The sequence below is a fragment of the Cheilinus undulatus genome, linkage group 21 (genome assembly GCF_018320785.1).
Source record: "Cheilinus undulatus linkage group 21, ASM1832078v1, whole genome shotgun sequence".
Lineage (NCBI taxonomy): Eukaryota > Metazoa > Chordata > Actinopteri > Labriformes > Labridae > Cheilinus > Cheilinus undulatus.
Genome location: NC_054885.1, coordinates 27,133,915 through 27,147,482, shown reverse-complemented (window position 1 = coordinate 27,147,482; position 13,568 = coordinate 27,133,915). Strand labels below are relative to the sequence as shown.

At 39.1% G+C, this 13,568-nt stretch overlaps 1 protein-coding gene across 2 annotated transcripts in view; it reads left to right on the top strand.

Moving 5' to 3' along the window:
* The window catches only part of pbx4 (pre-B-cell leukemia transcription factor 4), a 34,779-nt gene that overhangs the window by 17,723 nt on the left and 3,488 nt on the right, over positions 1 to 13,568 (top strand). For both annotated transcript variants that reach the window (XM_041817247.1, XM_041817246.1), the window contains 5 exons: positions 4,265 to 4,509; positions 6,410 to 6,600; positions 6,720 to 6,855; positions 8,035 to 8,191; positions 12,542 to 12,628. In XM_041817247.1, coding sequence (XP_041673181.1) covers positions 4,265 to 4,509; positions 6,410 to 6,600; positions 6,720 to 6,855; positions 8,035 to 8,191; positions 12,542 to 12,585 — 773 coding nt within the window. In that variant the 3' untranslated portion in view covers positions 12,586 to 12,628. The remainder of the gene's footprint in view (positions 1 to 4,264; positions 4,510 to 6,409; positions 6,601 to 6,719; positions 6,856 to 8,034; positions 8,192 to 12,541; positions 12,629 to 13,568) is intronic.

Below are 13,568 nucleotides of genomic sequence, written 5' to 3'. Positions count from 1 at the left end.
ACTGAAATGGAGAACAGAGGGAGGAGGGGGGGCACTGGGGTAGGTGGGTGGGGGAGAGCTGAAAGGGAGAGGGGGGTGGGGATGTGTGTGTGGGGGGGGGCAGAGTGAAAAAGGGGATGCTTGGGAGGAAAAAGACAGACAAGGATAAAGCTTGTGTTGTGAGCTGAGCAATGATATACTGACTGTGTTTAAGTCATCTATCCCTATGTGTGGAAGGCATTATTTTTAATGTACAGCGCTAGACTACTGGTTAGGCTGTTCAACCTTACCTTCACCGCTTCATATATTGTGTGTTGTGTCTGTACAGCTCACCGTTTCCACATTGGCTGTGCAGAAATGAGAATGATTATGTATGCAGTGAAAGCCCAGCTGGATACCCTGAATATTTCATAGTATGTGTTGCTTGCTCCGTCTCTCAATGCCACACAGTGCAGCTAGGGTGGTAACATGTGCATAATGGTGTGATTTCTGTGAACTGTGGATGGAAGCTGTGGGCTTTAAGCCATCCTCCTATTTAAAAAAAAAAAAGAATTTAAGTATCATTACTTATGGCACACTGAGTTTTTACTCTCTTAGTCACAGAACCAGCCTAGAGGCAATGTCAGGAGCCAGTTGATCAAAAGGCAACACAGCTTAGATTTTGGAGCAAAACAACCAGCCAGCCAGCTCTCACACCTGTAGGGTTTTTATCATTGTTATTTGTAATTTCTGAGTGTCATGCTCGGTTGGACTCTGTTTTCCCTTGTTTATCTCTTATTGCCCTTTTCTGTGCTGTATCTTAACTCATCTCAACAGCTGCTATAATATTACTAGGCCTCTAGACTGTGCTTGAGTGCAATTGTGGGTAATCGCAGCTTAATTGGAGTAATTAGGGGAATGTAGGGGTATTAGGCTACAGCTGGGGGCCATAATGAGGAGTGGGGGCAAAAGGGAGGGGGAGAGGTGAGAAGCTCCAAGAGCCACAGTTGCCCTCTTCATTGTAGGTCAGTTGTACCTCTCTATGAATGGACATTAAAGAATAACCCCATGCATGACTATATACAGTCAGAGCTGTCTGTGGCAGGATGGCTTTAATTTTGTAAGCACACAAAAAAATGAAAGCTCCCTCAGAGAGCAGGGAAAGACCTTAACATGCAAATTCAACAGGTACAAAACAAGTTCTTCCATACCTTGATATCTACAACTTAACTGAGGTTTACATGGATAAAAAGCGCTAAGATTGTTAGTGAATGACTGAAAGGAAAGAACAAGAAGAGGGAATGAGATGGGGCGAATCAGGGTCATTAGTTCAGGCGGCTGGGTCTGCTGCATTCCTGAGCCCTGAGATGGGGGAGCAGCAGAGCAGGAATGTGCCTTGGAGAGAGAAGAGACCTAAGCAGAGGAAAAGAAAAAGACAAGAAGGAACAAGTAAAGAAGGGGAGGTGGGTGCTTTGCAATGAGAGACCTTACATAGTGGAACAGACTCATTTATCAAATGAAGTTTAAGAAAGCAAAATCTCACCTGCTCCAAAGCTTTTAGAAACTTGAAGCAAAACTGTTTTTGTCCTCATTTCTTTCACATCTGTTAGCTGTACACTAGCGCTGGCCCATTTATTAACTCTGGTTGCTTGACATCAGCAAACTTGTTTTTCAAGACAACAGGGAAGCTTTGACAAAAGATAATGACTCTTAAGATTATGAGAGTTGTGCTGGCAAGAGAAGCCCTGAATGAAAGAGTTCATGCACCCCCTAACCTTTGATGATGAGCTTTGACTAACCAGCGTAATCCCTAAGGAGGACAAGCGCCTAACCCAGTTTCCATTGGGATTAATCTTGTCATCCATATTGTTGGCGTCTGTCTCTTTCAAAATCCTGTTTGGTTTCACCACAGTTTAAATTGACTTTTACCTCAATGATTAAGTCTGTAGTTACAAAGATCAACATATACTTAAACACAGAGTGGTTTGTTTTGACTCATTTACAATTCCTGACCCAGACAACTGCACAGGTCACACTATAATTTTTCATACCTTCTAATAACAGCCAATTCCCTTTACTGTCTAATTAGCCATAATAGTATAGAAGACACAAAATACGTCCAGGTTTTAAAGAAGTGCAAGCACAGACACAGCTTCAGGTAGAGTAGCATAGAAACTCTCAAGGTTTCTCTGCAGCATACAATCTCTGCCTCATGCCTAGTTTAATCCTTTTAGATTTATGATCAGCCATTAGATCCTGATATTTTACACTGAGGTGGCTTAGGTCTTACTCATCCATAAGGACCTGCTCATTAAAACAAGCAAATCTCAATCATCTACAGCAGACACTGCACATTGGATACCCCATGGCTTGATTATTGGCCCCGTCCTCTTTTCCTTTAACATGCTTCCACTTGATTACATAATCCATAAGAAAAATGTTTCCTTTTAAAACAGCAGTGAATTATTGTTCTTTGGCAGCCAAATTTCAGCAGACAGATTTTAAATGATAAAGGTGACACTTCCTCTAAAATAGAGCCAGTGGTGAGAAAATTCCTTTTACTGACATTGATGTGCAGTTTTGCACACCTTTTTTATTTTGAAATGTATGGGAGAAAAAGACATTCTTATGTCATGTTTATTTTGGGAGGGTTATTAATATGCTCATTTCAATTGGACTGTGTCAGCTCCTTTTCACCTCCCTTGGCAATAGTTAGTCTAAAATGCTGCTGCAAGATTTTTACTGGAACCTAAGACAGCGTATCACCCTCTTATCTAGGAGCACCTTCAGTGGCTATCGGTAGTAAGACATTAAATTGATAAAAAAGATTTTACTGATTACTATTAATGCACAGAATGGCCCTGCCCCTAGCTATATCGCTGACCTTTTGACTGTTTTATGACCTAAGTTGAAGCCTGAGATCCTTGAGCAATGCCTTTTTTTGCTTCACAGTACAGGCTCAAGAGTAAAGGTTTCTGTCTTTTTGTTGAGGTTTATGTGCTCAAGAACAGTCTGCTTTATCACACAATGCTGGCAAAATCAGCTTCACCTTACAAGTAGACATTTGTTTCTGATTTTTTTGTATGCATTTTAATTAAATGAAAAGAACATAGAAAAATGTTTTTTAAAGTTTTTCACACAGAAAAATATCATTGGTCATTGGTAGTAGCAGCCTTAGTTACAGTAGTAGTAGCAGCTGTTGTAGCAGTAGTAGTCATATTTAATTTTTGAAGAAACTCAGGATTGTTTATATGATTTCAGTGACACTTGATTTTATATTTTTAGATTTCTGAAATGAACAATCATTTAATAACACATTAATATAAATTATACAGATCAAGTTCCACATTATACATCTTCAAAATGGTTAAGTTAGAGCTCAGTTATTTTTAGTATGTGTGGTTTTCCTTGTAAAATCATTTTGTGGGGGCAGAAGTGAAATTAGAATTCTAATAACCACGTGTTTCATTCATGTCAAATTATTTTTTATTTCCAAAGACAAAATACTGTAACATTTTTTTTGTTGGAAAATATTCTCTAGAAACATTTCTAAGAATTATGAAAAAAATGTAAAAAATACTTTTCAGTTATAATCACGACCTTCTTCTCTTACTTTCTGAAGTTAAACAACTAAGAGGCAAACGGGTAAAGAGAAATTTAAGTTAAGTTTTAAAGGCTACAGGCTCTAAAGAAAAAGTAGTTGTCTGTACTTAAAACTTTTCAGTAACAGAGTGGTATCTGTAAGGGAGCGTGTATGTGTGAAAAAGAGAGAGAGATGAGAGCATGGCTGCAGGCTGACAGAGGTCCTGGTATAATGCAGTGGTGGGGAGCAGCAACTGATAACTATACTTATGGCCACTGGGGCTCATAGTGACAGCACATGCACTCCCATTACTGGTCCCATGCCTCATGCCCTTATCTCTGGCAGCCTGCCACAAAGGGACCACACTGCCCTCTGCTGTTGCTTTTAAGGAAGTTTAGGCTCATTTAGAATTCACCCAGGCGCTCATAGCAATGACTCAGGGGAGAAACTTGACTGGGTTTTGACAGGGCTGCACTTCTTTGTATTTTAGCAGTGATAAAGCACCTTTCTATGCACCCCTCAAACAAGTTTTCTTGGTCTAATCCATGAAGGAAAAAGTGTTGTTTAGGAGTTTTTCAACACTTTTAAAAGCATCTGCTTCACGCCGGCCTCCAGGCATTCCAGCAGGGTAGGACTAGCAAAGACCCCCCCAAACACACCAAAATGTAAGGAAATTAATAAATAATAAGAACTTATCCATATTCTTTTTCTCCTCTCTTACAGTTCTGAGTATACGAGGTGTGCAGGAGGAGGACCCCCCAGATCCCCAGATCATGCGCTTGGACAACATGCTGCTAGCAGAAGGTGTGTCAGGACCAGAGAAGGGAGGAGGGTCAGCTGCAGCAGCTGCAGCTGCAGCAGCAGCGGGGGGCTCACCCACCGACAGCAGCATCGAACACTCTGACTACAGAGCCAAGCTCGCTCAGATCCGCCAGATCTATCACTCTGAGCTGGAGAAGTATGAACAGGTGTGTACCAAGCTGAACATGATGCCTAGATGTGAATTGTAGAAATCAAATTTTAGAACAGTTAAAATTAGAAATGCAAGCAGATTTCCAAAAAAACAGTACCTCAATGAGTGTGACCCTTGGGGTTAAATTACAGGTTTTCAACAGATGAAACAGCACTTAAATTCTTTTGTTTAAATGCATTTTAGTACTATTATAAGCTGCTGTGCGTTTTTTTAATGCAAACTTGCATAGAGTGGGAAACTCACCCCAAGGCCCTTTGCATTCAAATGATTGTAATTTATCAGACTTTGGTCAGCAAATTCCACCAGTCAGTACATAATCCATAAAAAGTTTGTGCAGGAGTTAAATCTTGGAATCAAAACCAGTGCTTTTTCTTTTGTTTTTTTGCACTCTGAGGCCCCTCTCATCGTGCTCTTATTGATGCTTAGATGTGTTACTTGAAAGCCTGGCTTTTGGTGTTTAGCTTTTGAAGGGCACATTCACACTAGTGCCAGATACCCCTTGCTGTGCTGAAGCAGGCTTGTTCCCCTCCCCAGTTTTCTGCTGGCCTGCAGTCACAATACTTCAAACCTAACTGGGCCTGTACACGGGTATATCATCACATTGTCATTTGACATTTGCAGTTTACAAGAACCATGGTCTCACAGAGTCAGCACAGCGGAGAAGTACACAAACATCATAACAGTACCTTTACTTATTTTGTGACGTATTTTGGGTTGTTTTGGTTAGATACACCCCTTATACTCCACTGTTGTTTCTAATAATTGTCAAGAGAACAGTTGTATTATTTATGTGTCACATGCATGTTGTGTGTAAGGTTGGGGATCATAACCCTGGTTCTGTATTTTTCAAATACCCGAAAATGACTAACTTAGCTTATTGATACTGCTATCGAGTCTCACAGGCTCGCCATTTTAAGATATGGCTGGTGTAAAAACATAGATCAGTTCTTGCAAGGGGAGCATAAACTAAAAGCACATCAGAATTGTGCATTACATTAAACCAGAATGTGGTTCCTTCAACTGAGGAAAAAAGACAATCATACCCATCTAGGCTGGGAGTATTAGGCACTTGTATCACTCTTTTCAGCCGCTTCAGAACAGTTTTCTTCTTCAGCTCCTCAGATAAATGCTGCAAAGTGCTCCTGAACTTTGTAGAGAGTCCTGTGATGGAATTAGCAGAATTAAAGTTAATGATTGAACTTACGGCGCTGAAAGATGGAAAATATGATGCGTTCGGGGAACCTCAGTGAGTTAGACAACTCTACTTTATATGTTACGATGTTCAAATGTCACTTATAAAAGGACAATTTAGTTTTTGATGATAAACTTCAATAAATACAGTAAATATGAAGAATGTGTTTGTATTTAAGGGATATACAATGGATGTGACTGAATCATAACTTTTTAACTGAAGCACTACTCAGTTAAGACTTCTTCTAGTGTAAATATTTGTCTTTTTGTCTTTCCACCAAACTATAGAAAGTATCGATAGTGGTATCGATAAGGGTATCAGTATCAATAAAAATCAATGATCCCCATCCCTAATTGCACGCTAGTGCTTACATGCTGCATGCATGAGCAATTGTACCATGTCACACACCTCTTTCATCTGTCCCTGGGCCAAGAGAGTTAGCATGCTTCAGCATGCAAGGTATTGCAGGGTGTTGCAGGCAGGGTATTTCCTACTTTTATAAGCTTTTGGTGTGTTTTACTGTTTGAATTTCACAATGAACTAGCAGACCACGTGTTACTGTTTTCGAAAAAACATTCTAACTGCTGAGGTATGGGTATCATCATCAGAACCAAGTGGAACTGGACAGTGTCTGTGCGTTTTTTTTTTTTGTTTTTTTTATACAGTGGCTTTAAACTCTTTTTCTTTTCTATCCATGGACCAGGCCTGTAGTGAGTTCACCAACCATGTAATGAACCTGCTGAGAGAGCAGTCTCGCACACGACCCATCTCTCCCAAGGAGATTGAGCGCATGGTTGCTATTATCCACCGCAAGTTCAGTTCAATTCAGATGCAGCTCAAACAGAGCACCTGTGAGGCTGTCATGATTCTACGCTCACGCTTCCTCGATGCCAGGTGTGTATGTGTGTTTTTGGTCTCTGGTCATTCCTTGACAGGTGTAGTTATCCAAGCACGTTGATGTCGTTGTTACATTCCAAGCATTTTGGTTATTATCTCTGCTCTCTGTTTGTCAGACGTAAGAGGCGCAACTTTAACAAGCAAGCTACGGAGGTGCTGAACGAGTATTTCTACTCCCACCTGTCCAACCCCTACCCTAGTGAAGAAGCCAAGGAGGAACTGGCCAAGAAGTGTGGAATCACTGTGTCTCAGGTGAATTTATAACACTGCTATATCCAGGGTCACTAGAGTCTTGTCATGGTGTTTGAATTAGTCTCAAACGGTCACAGTTCAGAGTCTTAAGACAAATTGAGTCTTGCAATAACCCTGTATTTCTGTTAAGATATAAAAGTCAGTCATAAGTAGCAGTAGTATCAATACCCTAATCAAGGGATGTTTTAATGCTTGTTTCTTTTGCTAACCACTTTAAACTACAAACAAAACCATGGTAAGTGCACCCAAACTTTAAAGTATGTCCCATTATTTTAGTAATAATAATCCAATGTGAAAATGTATTTTAAAGCTAGTTAGGCAACTAAACAACCAATAATGTCATCATGAGGAGTTCAAATGTAAAATCAAGAAAAAGAAGGTTTTGGGGAGAAACTTGAAGCAATACAATATTAAAAGCAAGAAGTTTGTTTTTCCAGTAGTATTGAGTAGATATAACAGATGGGATTTTGAAATGTTTATTTTTAACCCAAGCTCCACTCAGTTTATACCACATCTGTTGAAATGTATTGCCATTTCCTCTTTCCACTAAGCATCAATAGTGGTATTTGTGAAGGCTCAGCTTGCTAAGAAGTATCAATAAGACTATCAATATTATTACATTAAAGATCTAATTGTATGGTACATCATGCTTACCATTCCTCAAAAATTGTGAGATCATTCCTATACTCAACACAATTTTTGTCAGGCAGGGAAGGTTTTTTTGGACTGTGGCTCTTGAAGAAATGTTTTGATCAGCGAGGCTCCTAAGTAGGGCATGGTTGAGTTGGATGTATCTACTGTGTTAAAAGATTTTAGTTCTGGCGCGCCGGTAGTCGAGTGGTTAAGGCGCATGCCATATACGCAGGCGACCCGGGTTCGGATCCGGCCCGTGGCACTATTTCCTGCATGTCTCTCCCCGCTCTCTCCCCTGTTTCCGACTCTATCCACTGTCCTGTCAAATAAAGGCAAAAAGGCCAAAAAAAAAAAAAAAAGATTTTAGTTCTTTGACAGTTACTGTTGATCACGAGGTTGTTGATGACCTACCTGCCTCTGTAGTGATTTTTCTTCAGTATTAACTTCATCAGTTATAGAAGCCAAGTGTGTGAATGTGTTGATTCACTATTGTATTTTACTGTGTAGCTATTATGAGTAAATTTGGGTTTTTTACCTGTTCTTCAGGTCTCTAATTGGTTTGGCAACAAGAGAATACGTTACAAGAAGAACATCGGCAAGTTCCAGGAGGAAGCAAACCTCTACGCGGTTAAAACAGCGGTGGATGCTGCCAACGTATCTGCGCAAGCTAGCCAGGCTAACTCCCCAGCAACACCCAACTCAGGTAACACATCCTCCTTCTTAAGTACCCACAAACTATCATTTCCCATCAGCAGATCTCTACATGCTCTTCACAGTGCAAATGTGCTGCTGGCCAACTATCCTGCAGTGTGGTCTGAGTCAGGTGAAATCTGGGCCTTCAGCTTGTAATTATTTTAATAACTGATTAATTGACTGATTTTTTTGAAAAAGTCAGATACATAAGTATACTAGTATATATAGTTTATTTTCATTCTGAACACAGATGTCCCTTAGGTGTTGAAATAATATGAGATTTTGGATGACTTTTTTGAAGTAAATGACTAACCCCTGACTGGCTTTGCTACATCAGATAACTTTTACAGGACACTGAGGGACACAGATTAAATTAAACTTGGATATTTTACCCTATTATTGATTTTATAAATCAGTCATTTTTTAAAAACACCCTTTAATATCAAGTGAAACAAGTTTCTACAAAGCAACGTCAGTTGAATAAAATATGTAAGGTACGATAAGTGATTGCCTAAGTACTCACCCCCTTCAATGTCGCAGACCTAACTCACCAGAGGTCCATCTTATTGGTGCTAGTAGTCTTACAGTTAGTGAAACAGGGATCCCCTCAGTGCAGTGAGTGTGTCTCAAGCGTTTGTAGTATAAAGGCCACCTGTGCCTGGACGGTCCAGTTACTGTTTAATCAGTATTCCTGGCTACCATTTACACCATGAAGACAAAAGAACATTTCTAGCAACTCAGAGAAAACGTTATTGAAAAGTATAAGTCAGGGGATGGAAGGCTCAAACCCCTCCGCCCAGTTCAGTTAAATCCATCATCAAGAACTGAAAGGGATATGGCACATGTGTAAGTCTGCCTAGATTAGGCCGTCCTCACTTTTTTTTGTCAAAAAAGCCTGTTATTGAACATGATTGATTTAGAAAATCAATTAAAGGGGTAAAACATCCGAAGGGTGAAATGTTTACTAGAAACTGTATATTCTTAAGACTATACTGATGACTGTACTGATATGCTGTAGTCTGAATGAAGGAATTTTACCAACAGTGGATTAGATTCACAGTGTAGGTACACTTGTATACATTTTTTAATCACAAAAGAGCTGCAGATTTAACCAGCCTTTTCTATACATCTTTATAAGGGGAAGTCCTATCTCTAAAAGGTTACTGACATTATGTTACCTTACAGATCTTTGTCAGTCTTTGCTTGGCCTAGCGAGCTAGCACATTAGCTCATAAAACTTGATGTCATTATGGCTCCTCATCTCTGTTGGCTCTTAAATTACTGACACACACATAAATACACACAGACACACAATCACGTGTTGCTCTCTTTCTATGCCTGTAGCTCGCACACATCTGTCCTCTCTTTTGCTTGTCTTTTGACGGACATTTGAGAGGCATGGAAGTGGAAATCATGGATTGTTAAACTCACACAGCCCAGAAGTTTGTCTGCGTTACATCTTATAATCAAAAACAAAACTTTAGTTTCATTGGAGTTTTTGATTTTCAAAGATCTAATTTTATGTTACCAAAATGTCATCTCCATCATTGAAAACTGCCCTTGATGAACAAAGTAGTAAGTCAAATTAAAGTGTGTAGAGTACATACTGAAGTGGACTAAATGCCCAACCCAACGCTCATCTCTCTACATGTGTCCCTGTGTTGTGTCCAGTGACAGGATAATAACCAACACTTTCAATTGTCAATTATTATTATTGTTTTATCATTTTTTTGTTGCAACCCTACAAATGTTATCCAGTTTGTCATAGATTAAAATGAATTGAAACAAACACATTGTTAATCTGTGAAGAATCTGAGCTATGGACACAGTCACAATTTCTAATGCATTAGGTACATTAATGTACATTCCCAGTTTTTAAGATTACCTATTTTTACATCATGGCTATATTCTGTTCAGATATGGCTTTAAAAAACATACCCTCAGGAATTCTAGAAATTTAAAGCAATACTGTCTAGGGCTAAATGACTGGGAAAATAAGTAAGGTAAGTTCCCTTATCCTATATATTTTTCAACAAACACAAGCAATCAATCATTCTATACTATAAACAGCATAGTTTTAGAAAGATTAAACAAGGACTGAAAAATGTGGGGAAAAAATCCAGTTATGTTTATTCTTAACTCAGTTACATGTTTGATATGAACTATTGTATTGAATGGACTGAAATGCACAAAACAAGAAAATCGTGGGGTTTGGGGTATTTTTTGTAAACTTTTCTAAAAAATTTGACACTTAAATGTTGGCTTAATGTGTAGAGCATAATATGGCTACTACAAAAAAAGTATTTAACTGGTATTTTGACACATATTTCAGATTTAAGATATATTGCACCTTCTGGGATTTGAAAATTGCTGCAGGAAAAATTACGATTGAATCCAAATTTCGATTAGTTGCCCAGCCCAAATGCTACACTGTCTTTAGCGTGACGTAGTCATTGTACCTCCTTTTTTCTACATAAAACAGTTGATTTTATTTCAGATTCTCTCCCCTATTTCTATACTATATGAACATATGCTGATGTTTTCTTGAATATCAAACACTTAAAGCTTTTGCTTCTCCAGGAAGGACAATGACGAAAACATTGGAGTTTTGTTGGTAGTCTTCATCTGTTTGTCCATAAGTGGAAATTCATCTCATGTTATGCATGCCAAATGTTTCTTTAATATCATTTTTGTTTCTAAACCCCTTAAATGCACCTTGTCACTGTTCTGATACTCAGAATGAAACATTGCATTTTTGTATGTTGTATTCTACAGAATAAGAAAACACAGCACAGTCATATTTTATTAACTTTTAATGCCTAGAAAGTAGGAAATTGAATGAAACAGTTAAGTGATCATTTGTGATTTATTTAGCCCTTCTTCAGTACAGTAAAAATGGAATTACTGAAAATGAAGGATTCAATTTTTTTCAAGCTACACTACAAACACTGAGGTATACTTTACTGTTGGCAAGAAACATTTGATCCCTTTAGGGGTTTATCGGCACTTTTTCAAATATGCTGAAGATATTTAAATACAGGCAGAGCCTCCTACCTGCTCTCACTATATTGTTCCTAACCATGCTGACTGAACCACAACCTTTAAAAAAAAAAAGAAGGCTCTTATATGACCTAATTAAAGTCCAGTCTTTAATCCACTCATGTAAGGAAATTAAACTAATGTTTAGATTATATATTCAGAATAAGCTTGCTGTGAACACTTTCTCTCATACCCAAGCTGGATGTCGGATTTACTTCTTCCAGTAGGTGTTAGTAAACAGTAGTGACCTTCTGACCCCATGACACTGTGCTAGAGCTGATTGGATATTGGATATGTACATTGCCTACAGGGTCTCCGGGGTCATACAGTTTGTCTCACACAGGAGACGCCTACCTTGGCCTGCGTTCACTCAACGGGGAGGGTCTCACCATCGCCCCCTCTCTACAGCCACAGGTATGCACTGAGGACAGCTGTAGAGTTGACCTCAATGCTGTAAACCTAGCCCCCCAGAATTCCCTGATCCTTAGCTTAGCTCCCCTGGATCTCGACCTCTCCTCAGATCCCATCCCAACTTTACCCACGACCCTGCCAACTCCTCCCTCAACATTTACTCAGACAAGCTGACCCTTCCTTGATCCTGTACAGTGAGTCCTGGTGACCTTATGTATTCACTCAGGAAGTTTTAGGTCAGTTTATTGAAGGCTGCTTAGCTTTGTATTATTGAATATTCCTGAATAGTTGCATATATACACATAGTCCCTACCTATATATTTGTCTTAAAAGAGCATCAAGGTTCCACGTTACTCTTCAGTTGATAAAGTAGAGCTGGAGTATTTTATTCTGGGTATTAAGCTAGCAAGCCCTCTGAATCTTCCACAGAACTCTGGTTATCCATGTTGTTCCTTCCCCTTCAAGATTCTTTTCCCTGTCCCTCCAAATGTATTCACCCCTGTGTAGACCAAAAGGAATTCCCTTAAATTGACCTGTGCTTGAGACTGTGTTCTGTTAATAGATGTTGTGTTGTCCTGGAGGGATCCACAGATTTCTGCTGTTAAGCCTAAGCTATATAAATTCAAGAATATAACAATCTAAAAACTGTATCATATTTTAGCTGCAGTGGCATTCTTTGATGTCATGGAAGGTAGAGCAGAAGTGAGCCAATGGAGTTTATAATGTGTGCCAGCACTGGCTGAAAACACACTCTGTCTCTAGAAGATACAGTAGAGGTTTGTGGACACTCTAACTCCTCTGTTCAACCATAGGTTGTTTTGTCAAAGAAAAAAAGCAGTAGCTGAATATCCTTTCAAGTGTCAAATGCAGAAGTTTGTTCTGAACTTTATGTGTGTTGTGTTTTTGACAGGTGGATACCCTGCACCGTGCTACACACCTGACGGGCGGCTATGAGGAGCTGTCAGGTAGCGGCCTCTACACCCCTCATCGCCTGGATGTGAGTATTAACTAAAGGCTGATATTATGGAACTTGGTTGGTTGTCAAAATTAGATTGGTATATATTGACTAAGATCATGGCAAAACTTATTGTGGGATGAGCAGCAGAGCTGAGTATGTGGGTTTGCCCTTGATAAATGTGTCAAATCTTCTCTGCCAATGCCAAACAAGTTATTCTGCTTTTTGCTATTGACTCTTGTTTTGAGCTTCTGGTACCCCCAGGTGAGTGTCAGGTACCTGATTGTCATCATTGGATTTAATCTCAATGCAGAGAGATATAAAGATGATGCTGGTGACCAGCATGAGGAGGGGGTTGTTTAAATGCTAGTTATTCAGCCAGCATTGGTGGGGCTGTTATGGCTGTGTATGGTTCTTTGAACGCTACCTATGCTGCTGTTTGTTAAATAGATATATAATTAAATTGCCAATGGAGGGGGGGGGGTTACTTTGATAAAAGTACAGGGGTGCTTCAAGAAAAAAGGGTTAGGAATTCAGTGCTTAAGATCTCTATTGCTTTGGCAGCATCTTGTCCTTCCTGTCAGTTTGCATTTTAACTTGTTTGGCTTTATATTGATGCCCAGTCTAATACTTTTTCTTGGGCTTCTGTTTTTATCATAATTTGTCTCCAGCCAGTGATCTTGTCTTTGCTTTAACTTTGTTATAACTAACTTTAAGTTTGTTGTTCTGCAAACACACATGCTTTTATCTGTGACTTATGGTCTAAATCACTGCTGATTACTGCAGGCACTAAACATATAATTATCTTAGAGCAAATCTTCAAGATGATTTATTTATAGATTGGAAAAGTACCAACCATGCCTCCAAAATAAGGTAAAAGTCAGATAATTGTTGTTGCACATACATAGGTGGATTTACTGAAATTCACTGAGGACTCCTGCATAACCCTCATAATGAATAATAAAAATAAATAATTTTGTAA